At 27.5% G+C, this 20,885-nt stretch overlaps 1 protein-coding gene across 1 annotated transcript in view; it reads right to left on the bottom strand.

Moving 5' to 3' along the window:
• The window catches only part of LOC142325155 (putative Rho GTPase-activating protein CG5521), a 142,252-nt gene that overhangs the window by 77,904 nt on the left and 43,463 nt on the right, over window positions 1–20,885 (bottom strand). Inside the window, exons 10-16 of the mRNA XM_075366555.1 lie at window positions 19,811–19,982; window positions 16,164–16,256; window positions 15,832–15,936; window positions 12,506–12,666; window positions 11,962–12,073; window positions 3,477–3,599; window positions 578–782 (exon numbers count right to left, since the gene is read on the bottom strand). Of these exons, the coding sequence (XP_075222670.1) occupies window positions 578–782; window positions 3,477–3,599; window positions 11,962–12,073; window positions 12,506–12,666; window positions 15,832–15,936; window positions 16,164–16,256; window positions 19,811–19,982 (971 nt within the window). The remainder of the gene's footprint in view (window positions 1–577; window positions 783–3,476; window positions 3,600–11,961; window positions 12,074–12,505; window positions 12,667–15,831; window positions 15,937–16,163; window positions 16,257–19,810; window positions 19,983–20,885) is intronic.

The raw sequence follows: 20,885 nt of genomic DNA, 5'->3' as shown, positions 1-20,885 counted from the left end.
TAAGTACATTTCCATTATGTGCAAAAATAAATGAAATGAAGAAAAGGATTCTCAACTAATATTAAAAAAAACCAATAAATGCAGAGAAAATATTTAAATGTGTTATATGTGTATGTGAGTGTATTGCATCTTAATGATTTGATAATACAGGAAGTACCTGCATAGAAATTAGCAAGCAACCAATTTAAAGAAATTGGCCAAAGAACTGCAAAATGGAGACTTGGTGAAAGAAATCCATAGACTGAAATTGAAATAATAAACAGAAATCACAAAAATTTCCTTTTTAATATAGTTAGATACAACAATAAGAATAATAATACTTTAGAATAGTAAAACATTATAATCTCTTAAAATAAAATAAAAATTAAATTCTCCTTATAACGTACAGTACACCTGGGCATCAACAGATTATTTATTAGGATATTTGGAAAAATATTTTATTATAATAATTTATAGAATAACCATTATTAAAAAGTAACAAAAGAGCAGGTCAAAGTAAAAATTATAAATCAATAATCATCAGATAAGTACACAAGACCATAACCAAGAAATTATTACTAGTAATAGTTACAACCACCTGATGTGTCTGCTGCCATTTTTATTTCCTGAGGAGATTCACTTTCTCTACGTTCTTGATTTGCAGAAACAACTCCTCTGCTTACTGACGTTCCTTTTCTTTGTCTTTTGGCTTTCTGCTCACTAAGTCGATCAAGTGGGAGATCAGTTAATTCCAGATTATAAACATGTCGAGCAAGAACTCGTGTCAGCGTTTCCAGAGTTTTCTAGAGAAAAAATAAAAAATAAATTATAAAATTTCATTCCACTGCATTTCTTATAAAACTGTAAAATCACCTTCCTGTATGATTTAAAAAAGATGGATGCATAAAAATTAATCAACGTAAGTCTAATTTACTTTAGACTACTACTTTTATTTTAAGTTTATAATCATCATTATCATACAAAACTTTAAAGCTGAATTCCTAAAACACAGTTCCTATGATAATAAAATAACAAAATATATTTAAATACATAGCAGCCATATTACTGTTATTATTAATATTACTATCTACTCGATTAAAAATCAATGATTGTTAATTTTAATTTAATTTTGACGAAACATACAAAACTTTATAAAATTATACTAAATATCCTAAGTAAGGATATAATAGGATGTCTTTAGTACAAGGTTATATTTTTATAATAAATATCATTAAGTGAAAACACAAATGAAAATTATTTTTCTGTTCTCTAGACACACACCTCATCTCAAAAATAATATCACAAAGAAAATTAGTGTTTACATTTTTAAATATTTTAAACAGCTTTATTTGGATTTCCTTATAACTTACAGATAAGATAATAGCAAAACCACAATGTGGTCAGATAGCAAAAATGAGTATGCTAGCTGCCATTCAATGTGAATGGACAAAATGGCAATCTTGAGAAAACAACTTCTTTATTTTATCTGACTGGCTGGAAATAACCACACACAAGTACCACATAGTACAGTATCAGGTGATTCTGCTTTGTGTGGTTAGTTATATGGTTAAGATGACTAATCATCTAAATAGTAAGCTGCTGCACTTTCATTTATGTATCATTCCAATGTGTTTGTAGCAATAATTTTTCAGGAGGGTAAAAAAATATGAAAAATATTTTTTTTAGTATGTACAAATTTTTTCTGCAAAGTTATTAAAATCTTGGTTTTTGATTTTACTACTCACATATACATCAGTGAATGATATTATACACACTACCATACATCTACAGAAATAAGAAATAAAAATAAAATAAAAAAACCAGTAAAAGAATAAAAATTTATTTCATTGGCATCAGATTATAAACTTACATGCTTACATACACATAGCCTCCCATTATAAAAATAAACACACAAAAGAATAATTTTTTTTTGCTAAAAATAACGTAATGTTTTACGTTATAAACATTATGTTTATAACGTAAAATGTTTTTATAATTTTTAAAAATAACGTAAATACATAATGTCTACAAAATAATGTCATGTATAATATATAATGTATTACATAATATCTTGTTTTTACATAACGTAATGTAATAACAAATAATTTTACATACATAATTACATACCAACAAAATATAATTATCAAAAAAAAAAAGAAAAATCATAAGCCCTAAAGACAATTAATACAACCGATGTTTAACCAGCCAGGTGATATATCAGTTAGCATAATTTCTTCTCATAAGACTGGACTTAGTTCAATTCCCACCACAAATAGTTAAAAATAAACCTACTGAAATTAAATGACATAAGCCTTAATATATTGAATTCTTTTTTTTATTCCAATGAGTGAATCCTTTCTAAATATCTGGATAACACTGTAATTCTGAAACCTGGATATTACAGCAGAAATGGTTTAGGTTTTTATTAATAACAGCAACACAAAAGAAGAAAACAAAATGCAATCTATGTTAATATTTATACACAAAAGAAGAAAATAAAATGCAATCTATCTTAATATTTAAGTAGTTAAGTTAACAAAATTAAACAGTTATTAAGTAGTGAAGATGCATTAGACAATGTAATAAAAATTCTAATACTCACAACTGTTACGGTTAATAACATGATATAAAAATACTATATCAGTAATGCTTATAAATGAAGAAAAAACAGAGAATATCCTGAGTATAATATAACAACTATTTTGAATATGAGGTACATTTCATAGTTGATTTCTCTTAGATCCACTGAATTACAATGCAAACTGATTAAGTAAACGATTTAGTAAAATTTCTAAGGAGCTAAATAATAAGAACACATATATTGGATAATACAATTAAGTAACATACTTTGCTTCAGTCATTTATTATTCTGATTACTCTGAAGTGGTGGAACGTTAAAATATTCTGCCTTCTTGGTGGTATATAGATTAAAATTTTAAATATTTTACAAATATTTAGCTTTAATTTATGAAAATAAAACCATCTTCAAAAGAAGTTCAAACAAATTTTATTACAGACATGATTTTTTTTCAGATAATTTTTTTAAAAATATTTTTCAAAGCACCTACAAACAGAATGCACATTATATTCACTACCGTACTGAAAATTTGGTACGGTACAACTATACCCAAATTTTAGTAATATCCAACCAAAATTTTTGTAGTTTACTTAACTGGAATGCAAATTGACCTCTCATTTATTTCACATGGGTTTGAATCCCAAGCCAAACTTGACAGTAAAACACTCATTATAACATTGAATGAAAAACACCATCATTTCACCTCATCAACAAAATAGAAATCAAAAATAGAGTTCAAAATAGAGATGAATACAAATAAATTTGGAAATATATTACTGAATCTATATCTCTGTTCTTGTAATAACATAATAAATTTTAAAAATTTTACACATCACACATACTGTGTAATTAACACATCTTTACCATATCCATAACACCACACAAATCACTAAAAAGGTTTAATAATATTTATACTTACAGCCCACTCTCTGATCAGTTCCTCCCACTGAGTCAGTGAACTAAGAACGCTAAGAAACTGGTCCCATAACTCTGAAGATATCACAACATTTAAATTTGCTTTAATCCATGTGACTATTAAAGTCTGAAACAAATTAAAGAACACATAAATGTGGTATGAACACATAAATCAGAATTAATTCATAAATTAAAAGCAATGCAGCTAAATATAGTACATTAAATTTACTGAATTCAATGGTGTTTTCACAGATTATATAAACATAACCATAGTGGTTTATGCAATGATTTAAGTTTTTAAAAAAATGAAAAATGAAACTATCCTGATAACATATAGTACACCTACACATCAACACACTATCACAATAAATAAACTAATGCTTTTCTGCTCACTAAGCCACATATTGGGCTGCACAGTTTTTTGTTTAGGTGAACTGAACCAATTATATAAACAATTATAAATGGATGAGGACTACATTAATTTTACGGTTAAAAATACTGGATATGCAGCATGTTAAAAAGAGTATAGATATTTTTATTTTTGTTGATTTTTAACTCTCACTGGAACTCAGAACAAAGCGATTGAATAGAAATTTGTTTTTAAAAAATAACCCACAACTGACATGTATAACTGAAAATGAAATATTTTTTTGTAAACATGAATGCAGAAGTGGCCTGGCTTTTTATTTTATGCTCATACCAACTGAAAATATAAATATATATAGAAAATACACAAATATTTTTTTTTTAGTTACTTTTGTAACCCATTTCCTGAATTATTTACATGATGGTACAGTTTTAAGAGATGTTAAATAATTCACTCTTGAGCAATTGATATTTTACTTCTTTTTTGCTACATCTGATGTAGTTACTTTTTCATTCCATCATTAGAAAAACAGAAAATATGTTATAAGAACGTACTTTATAAATAGCACTGAGAGGTTAAATATGAATACTGGTATGCTTAGTCTTCGGTGTTCCATTACAGATTTATCTGTACAGATAATTTTAAATATATCTGTTTTACATTTTAGGAATAGAAATATTGAAAGTATAATGTGCTAAGAATATATTTCTAAGAAAATATTGAGAGAAGAACATAATAAACATGTAACATAAAGCTGTACGGTTTGAGATGTGCTAGGCACTACCTTGTGTATTATAACACTTATTTATTTCTCCTGTTACTAACCAATTGATTGATTGAAACTGATTGTAAGGATGAGATCTATATTAGGTTTTATAGTAAGAAATACTAAAAGTATATTTGTTTAAAGAATTTTTTTAAGTATTTTTATTTTTTGCTTTGTTATCTGTTTTTTATGCTCAATATAAAATTGTTAAGCAAGTCTATCGACAAACTCAATGTTAAACTAGTTTTTTAAGTCATAACAGGTGGTTCAGTTTATTTGTTGCTATCATAAACTTAATTTTTGAGAATGTCAAAAAGGATGCAATCTGCTTTACACTTTATAGTAAGAAAAACTTGTATGTTGTCAGCAATCAGTAGCTGTTATTTTCATTCCAGAGTAACAAATGAGCAAGATAACATGGGCGCATTTATTTTTATTTTTCAAATCTTCAACTAAAATTTCTCCTGTCATTTCTTCTAAAATGAGAACACTCAAAGTTTGGCCAAAAAGTTTTGAATCAGTTCTACCAATTTTTGTGTTTAGGAAGTTGAAAGATAGCCTGTTTGATCATTGTCTTCTTGTTCTTCTTTGAGTTGTTTATAACACTCAGAGTTGTTCTTGATAAGCATTATTCACTGTATACAATTAAAAAATTTTAAATATTTTTCTAATTTCAAAACCCACTTTTCTCTCATTTTTACACAAAATTTAATCACTGTTCTAACTACAATCATTTTCAATACAATAATGACAGTAATAATGTCACTTTACAAGTTTAGTAATCATAACTGGTATATCATACCAGGTTAACAACTTAAAATTGCATCTCAACCCAATTTAACACCTTTAAGGTAACCTTTAATGCTGTTATGTCCCAACTCTCATACCTTGTTATCAGTTGCAAACAGTTCATGCTTAGTCCAGTATAGATTTGTTCTCTACAGTTATGATTTTCTAAAACATTTCATTCGATTCAGGGAAAAGTTTCTATAGTAAAAACTTATGTGTATTCTGAATTTTTTCAAGAAACACGTCATGGAAAAATATTAATGGAAATATTCATGGAAAAGTTTCCCAAAAGCCAGTATCCCAGCAAAGAGTAGCATGTATAATTGGGTTAAAAAATGGGATACAACAGGGTCAGGTTTCAAACACTAAACAAAATACAGAACCTTCAGTTAAGACTTCACATAAAAAATCATAATCAAAATTCAGAGAATTCAGGTGGTTCAAAAAATCTAAAATATATGAAAGTTACATCAAATATTAAGTTATATAAATTAAGTTAAAAAATATATATGTAAATTATCACAAGAAAGTGGTGTAAAATATACATCTTATGGTAAGGCTTTTTATGATTTAAATTCGAAATTGTATTGTATAACAATTGAGCAACAAGCAACAAACAACTATGAAAATAGACGAACCAAGACATCTTAATTATTGTGATTGGCTTCTCAAAAACATTGTCAATGAACAAAAACACCTAATGCTATACTCTTGTCAGATAAGACATGGTTTCATTTATCTGGGCATGTTAATTCACACAATCCATGAATTGGATGACTGAAAATCCTCACCAGATGTTTGACTGTCCACTTCACAGTGGAAAAATCAGTGTATGGTGTGCTGTTTTGGTCAATATTATACACATAATCGTATAATGAGGGGGGGGCCAATATTTTTTAACCAGACTATCAATACAAAAGTACACCATACCATACAATTTTTGAAGAATTCTACTCTTACTTAACAGATTGTGAAAAAGAGTACTGCTTCTTCCAATAATATGGTGCAACAAGTCACACATTAAACAAATCACTAGCACAAATTCAAGGCTTTACATTCACGGGCTTCACAGAAGAATAAAGTGTCAGAAGAAGGCAGAGAGTAGTGGCCACCATATTATCCAGATTGTCTAGATGCGATTTTTCCCTTTGGGGCTATTTGAAGGATGGATTTTATGAATCAAATCCCTACACTATCCATAAACTGAAGGTGAATATTCAACAAGAAATCATTAACAAAAAATTTTGAATTAGGTGACTCAATATGATCACTGCTGCGTAGGGCACTTACTTCAAACATCTTTTGTGAAGATATGGTAAAGATGTAAACTTTTGCTAATGCAATACAGAATTTAATTTAATTACATTTTCATTGTTATAATAAAATGTTATATGTACAAATGTGTTTAGTCTACAGTGGTTCAGTTTTAAGTTGCTCATCCTATATAGAAATAATTACATGATAAGAGCACATCTTTGTTTCTAACTTTTTTTTGAAAAACTGATTGTTCTCATGTTTCCACAAAAAATTTAATTTGCAGAGATTTTGGTAGCCATCTCGTTTCCAATGGATAAAATGACTGGCAATGGAAATATTTGAATTAGTAATTTCTTTTTATTGGTATAAAAAATTTTATGAAACTCCTCAAGCAAACTTTCTCCTAGACGTCTAAGCATATAAACACTCATACAACCACCAAGGCAGTAATATAAATTTGTTTACAACTATATTTCTAATATAAATTTGTTTACAACTATATTTCTACTATTACACAGCCAAAATGTTGATTTTAAGTCTGCTTAAAAATAAGTCACATTATTTCCTAATTAATAAAAAGAACATGGAAATTTTTTTGATTGTATGATGTCTCGGCCAGAAACGTTCTTAACTTCATGAAAATCCTGGGCTACCATCAAATTAATTTTGCAACAAGAAAAACACTCAAAAATAACAAATTTATGAGATAAAAACCTTGTTGCACATTTTTAGAAATATACACAAAATTGTTTAAGTTTTGTAATAAAAATACAACCCACTATATATTAATACAAATACATAAAATATAAGAACAGTGCTTCTGCACAACACAGAGGCTATCTGTTCCACATTACAAAGTGTTATAGATCACACACTTCTCCAAAATTACTTTTCTACGCTATCAGCAACTTTTTTTTAGCATACGATCAACATTAGTCACAAAGTTATTTTTTTTATTTTTTTTAACCTCCGGGTCCGCAATTAAGCATTTTTTCCGCAGAGGATAGATGAATGTTTTGTAGCTTGTGTGAAAAATGCCATGCCTGATCAGGATTTGAACCCGGGACCTCTGGGTGAAAGGCCGAGATCCTACCACTAGCGCCACAGAGACCGAAATAGAATTAGTCATAAAGTTGTACAGATTCAACATTACATCTTCTTTCCCTCCAGTAAATAATTACTGTATTTTTTCTATCTAATAAGCACCTTTTCTAAGAAAAAAAAATTAGGTTTAAAAGTTTGGTAACGCATTGGAATCAATAATGTATGAGAATCTAACTTTCCTTGATGTTGTTGTGAACATTGAATATTTATTGTACTAAACATCAATGCGTATTTGTATATGCATATCTGTTCTTTTTACACACGTTTAATTTCCTAGTATTCTTTCAATTTTTCCTTATTTCTGTTTTAATTTTTTATATGACCAGTAAAGAAAGAAAAAAATTTATAAAGCTAACTTTTGAAGACGTTATTATTTTCATTTAAAAAAAAAGAAACAAGCAAGTCAAAGATAGTTTGGAGGAGTGGAGAGCAATGTCTGATTACAGCAGTAGCAAAAAACTGAAATATTGCATTGTCCAGCTTCACGAAGAATACTTTCAAGACAATGAGAAAGACATCCTGAAATTGATAGGCAAGGTTCTTTAATTTGCAATAGAAAGTAGAAAAAATGAATACCCATGACAAGCAGAGCAATATAGTTTCTGATGTGCTGCAGTTCTAAACATACCACATGAAGTGTAAAAGAGTAGCATTGTGGTTGGGTGGAAAAGTTCATGAGACCAACATTAAGATGTTGTATTAGTACATGACAGAAATTTCCTTCAAAATTTAAAAAAGAGTTCTGCAACTTTCAATGACATTCTTTTGCACTTTGGAAAAAAAAAAGTTATCCTTTGACAAATATTAATAATCCAGACGAGACAGCAATTAGGTTAGACGTGACTTTTAATTCCTTTTTTCATTTGTATATTATATGCAAAAGGGATGAAAGAAATTAAAGTAAGGGCAAATGAAAGGCAACAAGTAACTATCATTGGGAACCACTGTTGATGACCATAAATTTGTTTATTAATTTTTAAACTGGAAGATGTCACCAAAGATTTTAAAACTGAATCTCTATTCCCAAATGATGTTAATGTGCAATATCAAGAAAATGGATGAATGAAAGAGAAGGTAATAACATCATTGGCTTAGAAATATGTGGGGGTCATTGTCCAGGAGCTCTTTACATTCTATCAATACTTTGTTTAGATCCATTCTGAGGGCATCATCTGAGGATGTTAAAATAAAATTGTGTGATATGAAGACAAAACTTGTTGCCATTGCAGAAACTTTGGTTCTTCAATTCCTTGGTGTCAGAATTAATTTACCTTCAAGGCTAAAGTCCAAGAACAGTACAACAAATGGTTGTATAGCCCAGAGAACTAACTCTTGACAGGAAAATCAAGCTTACTTTCCCTAAAGGTATCTCACAATTCTGGAACGCATGGAAAAGTATCGTAGGAAATAAACTTAAAAATCAGACAATAGTGCCAAGGCCTAACTTACTTAGACAGCAGTGAATCTGACAAATACTTTCATATTTATCTTATCAGATCAACCCTGAGTAAGAAAACATTACTAGTATGCTGCAAAAAGTTATTTCAAATAATTCTGTAAACATTTTATTAATTTAAGACATTTATTTTTGTATAAATCATAATATTTTTAAGTATAACAGGTAATTTTTCCAATTACTTAAATTTCTTCTAAAGTATTAAAGTTATTTTTTTAGTATTTCCTGTATTTGAATAATAAATAAATTTTTATTTAATTTTTTAATTTATTATAAATTACTTAGAAAAAGATGTTTTTTAATCCTGTTTATAAAAAAAGATTGTGCACATTAGATTAATGGCACATTACATTCAAGAAAATCCAGAGTATACTTCTCCATCCTGAAATGTATTTTTTCAAATGAATAATTTTTAAACGGAATACCTGTTTCTAATTTTAAAAAAACATGCACAAACTTTCATAATTAATCAATTCTACATTAAATGATGATGATTCTAACAGAAGTTATAAAAATGAAATAAATTTTTGGGGAATTTTGACTGTTACATAATCAAATTTCTCAAAATTGGAAAAATCATCAAAAAAGAAAACAAGATATTTGTTCTTATGATGTTTCATTGGATAGTTAAATTGTTTCATCAATAAACTTACCATCATTTCAGAATTATACAGTTATACAAATAGTTTTTAAAACTATCAAAGATAAGTAAATGTTTTTCCTTATTTATACAGTCATGTGCAGTAATCAAACTTTACACATTCAAATTCACATATATATAATACATCTTCAATCATCACTCGCATAACTTTAGTTCACAATTTACTCCTAAGACTCTAATAGATTTACATTCTAATAACTTAGAATTGAAAAATAAAATTAAAAGAACAAATAAAAATGTTTATGTAAACACTACACTCGTAAAAGAAACCGTAAATAAATATATAACATAACCTTTCCAGTACTTGGCTACAACAATCGGCACGTAAACGTTAGTTGTTTTAAATGGAAGTAATGTTAAATCAAGGATAAATGTTTATAATAAATTCTGATTAAATTCTTTATTGGAAGTGATGATCTATAAATCTGTTTTCTACACAAGTAGTAGATGTACTTTTATGTGAAATTTTATTTATTACATCTCTCAGCTACATTTAATTATAATAATGCATATTGAATAAATTTATTAACAAAATTCCTTCACACTTTATATCACAACAATAATCAAAAGCATGAAGCGCCCTTCATTGTATTACATAGCAAATTATCCATGAGCGGATTATAAAATTTAATGTAATACAATAAAGGCCACTGTCACTGCACACTTATTTTTCATAATATAAAAGGAATTTTGTTAATAAATTCATTCAATATACATTATTTATAATTAAATGTAGCTGAGAGATGTAATAAATAAATGTTCACATAAAAGTACATTCACTCACTACCATGAATAGAAACAGACTCATAGATCAATATAAAACATTATTTGAATATGATCAAGGAGTTTTGATTTAATATGAAACATGCATATATATATATATATATATATATAATTTTTTTTTAATATGAAACATATACAAATATATGAAAAACATTAAATATTTTTATGAAACATATCTCATTTAATATAAAAGTGAAATTATTTTTCTTTTTAGTGCATCTTTAAATATATTTGTATCAGAAAATTTTTCCAAAAAAGTTACACTTTAATTCAATAATTTTCAAACAGTGAAATTTCAGTACTTTTTTGTAATTTTTTCATTAGTTAAATAAAAATTTTTTTTTAGACAAAAAATTACTGTCACAGTTAGACAGTATATTATTATGAAACTTTTAAGACACAATCTCAGGGAAATGTGTTAATTTATCACTTTTAAACACATTGTATAAATGATTACATGATTCTACACAATTGCATACAATCATAGATGGATTTCTTTTGAAATATAATGATGTAGCAAAATGAATAATCAACTCAAACACATTTCTGCATAAATCTAAGACAGTGGATTCACTGACACTAGTTGACAGCTGTCCATATATAACCCATCTTCACATTGGAGGCTTTACTATGTAGCAGAAACCACAGCTGACTGGCAATCTGAATCAACTCTTTTGTACGCATGCACGGTGGTTTGAATTTCCATTATTTACAAACAACAAATGTTCTATGAAAAGAGATTTTTTAAGAAATTTTTTTGTTATAACAATTCATTGTCCTTAACAACAAGAATGTGCAAAATTTTAACCATCTATCTCATCTGGAAGTAAGTTAAACAATGCTGACAAAATTCTGACCATCCTGCCATGTGACACAGTGCACAGAACAAGTTAAATAAAAGTGTAAAAAATGGATAAGACCAAGGTGTACTAAAATTATACCTTACAGTATTACTTAAGCAGCTGTATAAAGAACATTTTTTTTTAAATATTCTGTTAGACATGTTAAAAATGTTAAAAACATGTTCTGCTGGGTTGTTGCAGTCCAAATGTCAAATGGATTAACACAAAGCAAGTTCAACATCTCCACATGTTTATGGATTAACACAATGAAAGGTAAAGAAAAAATTATCTTTTAGCACAAAATATAAAAAATGAGCAGTGCATTCTATTCTATTACACTCATTTCTAACAGTAGAGTTACCAAGATTTGATATGAATACTTATAGAACATAAACAATATAGAAACAAAATTTAGAAATTAACAATAACAATAAATCAAAACAATAAAGGAAAAGTATACATACCTGAAAAATAGCTGGTGCAAGTTTTCCCCCAAGAGTTTCTTCTTTCCTTCTAGGTGGTATTTTAGTAAGAATTAAGGATGTTATTTGAAGTAAAACTTTCAGCAACTGTTCCCTGTAAGTAATCATACAGTAACATAAACAACAAATCAAAATTAGACTAAAATTATTTAATAAATGACTGAATCCTCAAAAATATTTACACATACTGAAATAAGTTTCACATTTAGAATTTTGTACACGTCAACAACCATACAAAATAATGCCTGTCTCTCTTTCTGTTTAGCCTCCGGTACCATCATAAGGTATTACTTCAGAAGATGAATGAAGATGATATGTATGAATGTAAATGAAGTATAGTCTTGTATAGTCTCAGGTTGAGCGTTCCTGAGATGTGTGGTTAATTGAAACTCAACCACCAAAGAACACTGGAAACCACGAATACAAATTAATGTCTACAAACATGCAAACACACTCGCGCACACACAATGATACATTTACTTATCTTGTTATTATATAATTTTCAATCAATACTTGACTTATTTACCATGTTCTAGCTTCCATATGCGTATGCATAACCATGTAACGGTATATATTAAGAACCCGTTTACAAATATCTACTTGTTCATCCAAAAGAAGAGGGAATTCAGATCCAATCTCAAGAAGAAATACATTTGATGCATGTGTAATAAACAGTTGCAAGACATTCTGTAAAACAAAAAAAAACTTTCCTGTTACAATAAAAAATAAAAAGTAGGATATAAAACAAACAAATACATAAAATGCAAACTATAATTTAAACATTATCCAACTAGTCTCAAAGTTTTTCTTCAAACCCCTTAACAACATCTAGAACACAAGCCGTGATGTGCGGGGGGGTTTGCTTTTTTCCATCGTTTTAGTTTCTTCTTTATGTTCCTCACCTTGTATGAAGGGCTGTATATTTAACAAATAAGTATTGCTTTTAATCAACTCCAGCATTTAAAGTCACAAGCTCAAAGAAAGCACAAAAATAATTAGTAAAGAGCAAGTGGGTTTTGCTCAGCAACAGCTGCAAAATGAGTTAAGTAAGTAAATTAGTCTTACATTGACATCAGTTTTTTTTTTCTATTAACAATTTCTATATTTTAATAGTGGGTTAAAGTTTCAACAATTATAATAGCACAACACTAAGAGTAAGTCAAATTTTGTGACGACAGAGAAAGTATATACCTTATTTAATGTTTTAATTAATTAAATTTGTAATTAAGAACCACAAAAATTAGTGTATTTTACTTTAGCACTCTTCCTGACACTCTATTCTTTTAAACAAGACAAACTAGTAAAACAAATAAAAATCAATATTTAAAAAATATATTTTAACAATGACTTTATATTTCATAAAGATATTTAATAACCATCAAAGGCAAAAAAAATTGAAAAAACTACTTCTGTTTTGGCTTACGTTATGAAATAAAAACCTAAATTTTGAACTGTAAACTATTTATTAATAAAACACACGACATACTATTGAACTTTAAATTACAGATTATTGAACTAATCTAATACATAGTAGTAACAGAGGCTGTAGAAAAGCCTTTACAACATCCTTTAAAAATCCCGGCTTGTGTTCTAGATGTTGTTAAGGAGTTTATAAAGGAGTCTCTCTTAACTCATAGCGGACTGTGTCAGTCAGTTGGTGACTAGTCTACACACATCAATCACTTCCTTCCAATCACTGCCTAACTGATTGGGAAAGACCTCAACAACTTCACTAATGCATATGAGCAAAAAGAATACAAATAATTAACCCCAAACCACTGATTTTTGTCAACCTGTCAAAATCTGAAATTTAAAATTTTCCTAGTTCTTAAAGCATATTCCAGTATGATAATAGCAGTACTGTATCATAATTTACACAAATTACATTAATATAAAATAAATAAACATGAAATAAAATTTTGCACCCTCTCATGTATGGTTTTTTGCTTGAAAATTTATATCACGGGGAATACAATTAAATTTAGAATTAAACCAGAAAGTAACTTATATTTTGGTATTAAAAAAGCAGCTCTTGGTAAAAAAATTTATTGCATACAATTTGAAAATACTTCCTTTAAACTACTTTTCTACATAGTCGCCAAATAAATTGGAGACATGTTTATAATGATGAAAAATATAAACCAGTACATAGTACATATAAGCCAAAAAAACATATAAGACATTTCAAGAACCATAATGATATAATGATTTTAATACTATATGTAGCGCTTATAAAATAACATGTAATGATTGCGATAAAATGTATATTGGGAAAACTAATAGATCATTTAAGGCAAGGTATTATATAAACAATAAATTAGGTTTTTTTCTAATGTTGCAGACCATCTAATAATAAATAAACACTTTATTACTGATTTAGAAACCAACTTGAAAAAAATTAAATTATAAAAGAAATTGACAATAAAAAATTGGACATTTTGGAAAAATACCATATTTATAAATAAATATAAAGAGAAATTCAGCCTAATCAATCTGCAAACAGAGTTTGATAATGATGCTCTTATAAGCTGCTATAGATAGCAGCACTTTTGGCAATATTAAACTTTATATTACATTTGTACAGTGCAGTATTTAGTGGCCAGTCACAAGATATTTTTTTTTTTTTAAATTAATTATTTGACTACATATATTTTATTTAAGTAATAACTTTGGGATTTTAATGTGTAATTTTTAATTTTAATCAACTGATGATGAGAAATTCCCCGAAAACGCTATTGATACGCAAGGGAGAATAATAAAAATGAAAAATAACGTATTTGGTTCTGTATTGTGGTGGATAGTTGAATTTTGTTTTTGCTTGTGAATTAATTAGCAATTCTTAGAATTTACACTAAATAATTTTTACTAAGCTATGATATAGTGATTTCATTAATACATTTGTTTTAAAGAAAAATACTAATTATGGTTATGTAAAAACAGAAACAGGTCACTATTATGTATAACATGGTTATGATAACACACATGACCCTTGGAAGGAACTTTGGTTCTAGTGAATGGGAAGGATTTGTGTAATATGCCTTTGCATAATATTAAAAAAAGTTCATTCAGGATAATTTTTATAGCCTCGTGCCCCAACATTAACATATAGTCTACATGCAGTACTTCAGCCAAGCTAAACCACTCAATGGAAAGTTAGGGTACCCAATCCCAGCAGGAACCCAGGTCAGCAAGCAGATATTTACTGAAGGCTGTTCTCATTTCTATCCCTGCAATCCAATGGAGGCCAAGCTGCATCGCAGGAAGTAGGCGAATTCTAGATCTGACACCTGAAATTATGATATTTAAACCTGAGGAGACACTTCCTCATAATTGGGTGTTGTAGGCCAATACTCTGTACCCATCTTAAATCTCAAACAAAATAAAAGGATATGAATTAAATCCAAGGATGTTTGGGAATGGAATAGATGTGATTTAAATTAAAAGAACTAAATAGTGATTGACAAACTGAAACAGACTATGATTGAAGAACTAAAGGATAACCCAGGATTAAATCAAGGATGGTGTTAATCTGATGATTCGGTCAAGGAAAATTGAATTTAAGAAGTTAAAGATCTATGAAGAATAGATGGAAGTGAATATTTATTCGTTCTTCGACACCCAATGAGTAAAAGAGGATTCAAATAAACAGTTAAGTATGAAAGAAATTTGAATGAATACAGAAAATATTAGAATGGCAAAAAAGTTGTTATGGAAGAAAGGACGGCCAATGATGCCAACAACGTTACTTGAACTTATACAATCTAGTAAAATAAATCATAAAAAATTAATTATTGTTCTAATTATTATCTAATTATAATTTATATAAGTAAATTATAATTAGAAAAAACTTACTTGTAAACCAGCACGAACTAATAAATTCTCTTTATGTATGGCTCCCAAATATGAATCATTCCTTAATCTTGTTACTCGACCTCCATCTTCAGTATTATTACTATTCTATAACAAAAAATTACAAATTTTAACTAACTGGAAAGGAATAAAGGTAAAGAAAGCAGTTTTTTATTTACATACTGGGTTTAAAATCTAGTATACAAATATACCATTCTACAAACAAAAATTCTATGATTTATTGTATATACTATTTATAGTACGTACTTTAACTTTAAATTAATCAAAACAATCTTAAAACATATGATTATAATAGGTAAAAAAGGCTGACATACTGTGTTTGATTCAATGCTGGTATATTCTGAGGAAGATGGTCCTGAACGATGTGCATCTAAAGGTTCAAGCATAAAAGGTGGCAACTCTGTAACCTGAAATAGAATATTTTGTTTTAAAAAATGCAAAAGAATGTAATATACTCATAGTTTGTATTTTTTATGAATATATATTAGTAGCCACAATTCTAATAATTAATTATTAAAAAATAAATAAATTTTATTATGTAAAAGACATGAACAAAAAATAAATGTCTTAAAAAATTATATAATATTTAAATCTCTACAAGTAGACAAAGTACTGCATTAACATTAAGAAATATAAGTTAACAAAACTAATTTGAATTTTATAACAAATATTACACACAAAAAAATAGCTTACCTACGGATTTTCACTATCAGCTATTATGTCAGAAATATATTTACAGAATTTTGAGATAAATTAGTGCATGGTATTACTCATACACAACGTTTAAATATGGAACAGTATGTTGATGATATTCTCATTATATATAATCCAGTAATAAAAAATGAAAATCTATCAATATTAAACAAAAAATTGATCTCTTATAAATAATAGAATGTTAAATTATTTATATGTCATTATCGAAATAAACAAGTACAACCAAATTGTAACCCTCAGTATATATAAAAAAAAACCTACATCTAATAATATAACAACTCATAAAAAATTCATATCACCCTGGTCACATAAAATTAATACTTACACAAATATTATAAATAGAGTAATCAAATACACACATAATAACAAATAAAACTTAAATTATGAAATAAACATCATAAAACATATAGCGGTTGAAAATGGATGATACTATTTTAATTAGTAATATATATAAAAAAAACAACTATCAAAACAAAATAACTATCTTAAAAACAATACATAGTAAGACACAAAACGGTGAAAAAATATACATACAGTACTTATATACTAATATTATTGAAAATATTACTAAAACTTACAATAAGGAAATATTTATATTTAAACCAGCATACAAGCCTAATAACCACATGAGAAAATATTTAAACAAAAATAATAAGAAAATAAACAATTTGTGTGGAATTTATAAAATTAGATGTAAAAAATGTGATGATATTTATATAGAAAAAAAACAGATTCTTTAAAACTAGATTTCTTGAACATTACAGGAATTACAAAAATCTAGCACAGCATTTAATAAACAATAAACTTCTATTTTTTATATAAACACAAATTCAGAAATATTAGAAATTAATAAAGATTACATAAAATTAAATATATTATAAAAATATTACATATATAAAATACAAACAAAATTTCAATCTGATGAATCAGACAGTGTTTGAGGAGGATGTTCTCATAAAAATTCTAACAGAAGCAACAGTAAAGTAAATTAATGTGCAATCATCATTATTTTAATATTTTTATTTTGATAACTCTATTATGCAATGACAGAATTACTTCAATCATGATGAGGATACAGGATCCTGCAAAATTACTTACATAAAAAATTAAGGTAAGTAATCTTACCTAAATATTCTGTACTAGGTGGTTTATTTAATAGAATTCAAATATATATATATATAATATAAATCAACGCAATCCACCTGTGATGGTAAGTGTCTCTTACTTTTTAATGTACTGTATTTGGTGGTTTTGACTTTATAATTTTATTACTGATTAAATTACATAAAAACATACATACACACACACACACACACACACACACACACACACACACACACACACACACACACACACACACCCACCCACACACACACACACACACACACACACACACACACACACACACACACACACACACACACACACACACACACACACACACACACACACACACATAGGTGTGTGTGTGTGTCTGTTGTTCAAGTACAAATACACAGAAAGAAAAAGAGGCAAATGACAGACATTGAGAAAAAGTAGATTAATTCCATACAATTATTTTTTTTAATTCACAGATGCACTGTCATAAAGCCCATTTTTAAAGATAAATCAGAATACAACTTTGTACAGCCAAATGTTTTTAATATCGATTTTACCAAGAAAGTTATAAATTATAGTCTCATTAACATTTTTAACAACAAATATTTCTTTCTTCCTTGTAAAATCACATCATTTAACAGTTAATACACTACTAAAGGCTGCACGCTGACAGGTTAAATCAACAATCATTGATTAATATTAACATAAGTATAGATGATTATATGGCAATATATGAACAATCTAGCTCAGGGTGCTTCTATCAATGTGAGACTTACACCCACAGAAAATCAATTTTTATGCTTTACCTTTCATACTTATTTGTTGTTTATAACTATTATTTAATTGTTTAAAGAAAACAATGTTTTTTATTACAGTCAGCAGTTTAACAATTTAAAAAAATTACCTAATACCAGTGTTAAGTCATGTTACCAAACAGAATATATTTGTGACTTTAGATCTCACTGAGTGGGGGTTGCCTAAAGGTAACATTAAGCATTAGGTCAAGTCTCAGCCTCTAATCTTTACTAATACAAATCCTACTCGCATGTAACATCATATGCTTTTCTCTATGTAATCTGTTCATCACTTTTATAACTGATGAACATAGATTAAATATTTTATTAATATTATAACATTTTTTCTCATAGTTTTTTAATGGTTTTCAATTCTGATGACAACCAAACAAGCCTAATAAGGTCACTACTGGACATTTAAATAAATTATATTTGAATCTGACAATAAATACATTAAATTATATTTGAATCTGACAACTAGAACAATTTTATGTAGGATATTTGCATAAATTTTATAATTTTCACAAGTGTTGAATAATTAATTCATAAAAAAAATAAGCAGTAGCACAAAATAAGTAAAATAAAAGTGTATTCTCAGAACATCTAATCAAGACTGGGAAATTTCTAATTAAATAACAATGTAACAGAATTATTAAAATCGATATATTTTTTCTGCAAAGATTGAGTACAATTATCTTCCTTTCTTAGTTTTGTCAAAATTAAATCATATGTTGACACATTTTGGATATATTCCACTTTCAAAACTTGCTTTTTTATTCAAGTACAGAGCATCAACAAGCAATTTAATTATGACGAAGCTAAGAAAGGTAGATAATTGTATTCTGCATTTTAAGCAATTCTTCTTTCTGCATTTTAAGTAATAACTCACCACAAAAATTTTAAAATGAGTTGAAAAATGGTTAGTAAAAGATTCCTCAAACTAGAAATTGAAACAACAAAAAATCAGCGACCTTGAAAGTACCTTACTGTGAAATAAAGTAAGATCTTACTGTCTTTATGTTTATTAATACACAGGTGGTAAATAGTTTACTTAAATATTAAACAATACAGATACAGAGTGCAGCAGAAACACAATCAAAAATTAATATTAACTTTTATGATTTGATCACAATAAACAAGTCATAAATAGAAAGTAACATTAATCAATAACTTATTTTTAAAGATGAATGGTATTAAATTTTTAATATGTTTCCACCAGAAAAATGGCCAAAATTTCTTTTTGTTTTCTAAAGCATATCTTATGATTTCAGTGATCTTCCAGATCACTGAAATCATCAAATGAACATAAACATTTTATATTAAAAGCAAATTAATTATTATAATCCTTAACTTACATTCATTTGTATCCAGTCTTTATAAACAGTAATGGCTCTACGTATCGCTGGTGAATAATTTAAATTAAGAAGAAATGCCTGTCTATAAATTTCATGAACAAAATTAACATTATCTCTAGTACCATACAAAACATCACGCACAACATGGAATGCTGCCATACTTGGATCCTCACTGTAAGACACACAAATAATATTTGTTAATTCTACTTATATTTAACTACTGCTTAATTTTAACTAAAATCATATCTTAAAAAAAATAGACTCCATAACATAAACAATTGAAAAAATTTACTTTATTTTTCTGTTCCTCCAATAATTATTAATTATTTTTCTGTTCTTCTCATAACATCTCACCAACATAATCCATTATTAACCTTCTTCATTTCACTCTAATCCTCTCAATCTTTTGAACCTTGTTCTAGATTGTAAGAATTCCTACAAACATTTATTCTTTTAACACACCCGGACAAATACATCTAGAAATTTTCAAAATATTTAAGGTAATCTTAGAAAAGTTTTATAATTTTCAGCGACATAGTTTTCAATCAATTTTCAATCATGGTTTTAAAAGCTAAATGAAAAACATACTACTGTCACCCACCTTAAGGAAAATTGAACCAACAGTTTTTAACTTCAGTGATTTACAGAAAACTGCTAAAACATGGCATCAACCATTAACCTATTTACTTAATAATTTTTATTAAACATGGTAAGCCTTGATATGGTATATTTTTTGGCAAATAACACATCTCAACAAAAAGTTTTATTGGTGGTTAAAAATCTCTATAATACCTAACACAATACTACAGATTGTTGTCATATATTTGTTGAATACGTTGTGATATGTTTCTTGGATTGATCAAGATGATTGTTAGAATAGTGTATTTAAATTCCACACAAGTTTTTTGTTTTATATAGGATTTTACATGGAACACTAAAACAAAAACAATTTTTATAAAAATAAATAAATGACGTAGTTTTACTGAACGTTACTCCATTTCAATATCAGCAAAGAAACATTATCTTACAGCTATGTGAATCAATGTACAGTATTACCATAAAAAAATTTTAGTGG

Source organism: Lycorma delicatula, chromosome 5 (assembly GCF_047948215.1).
Source record: "Lycorma delicatula isolate Av1 chromosome 5, ASM4794821v1, whole genome shotgun sequence".
NCBI lineage: Eukaryota > Metazoa > Arthropoda > Insecta > Hemiptera > Fulgoridae > Lycorma > Lycorma delicatula.
Note: the sequence above shows the minus strand (reverse complement) of the source record. Positions and strands in the feature narration are given on the sequence as shown.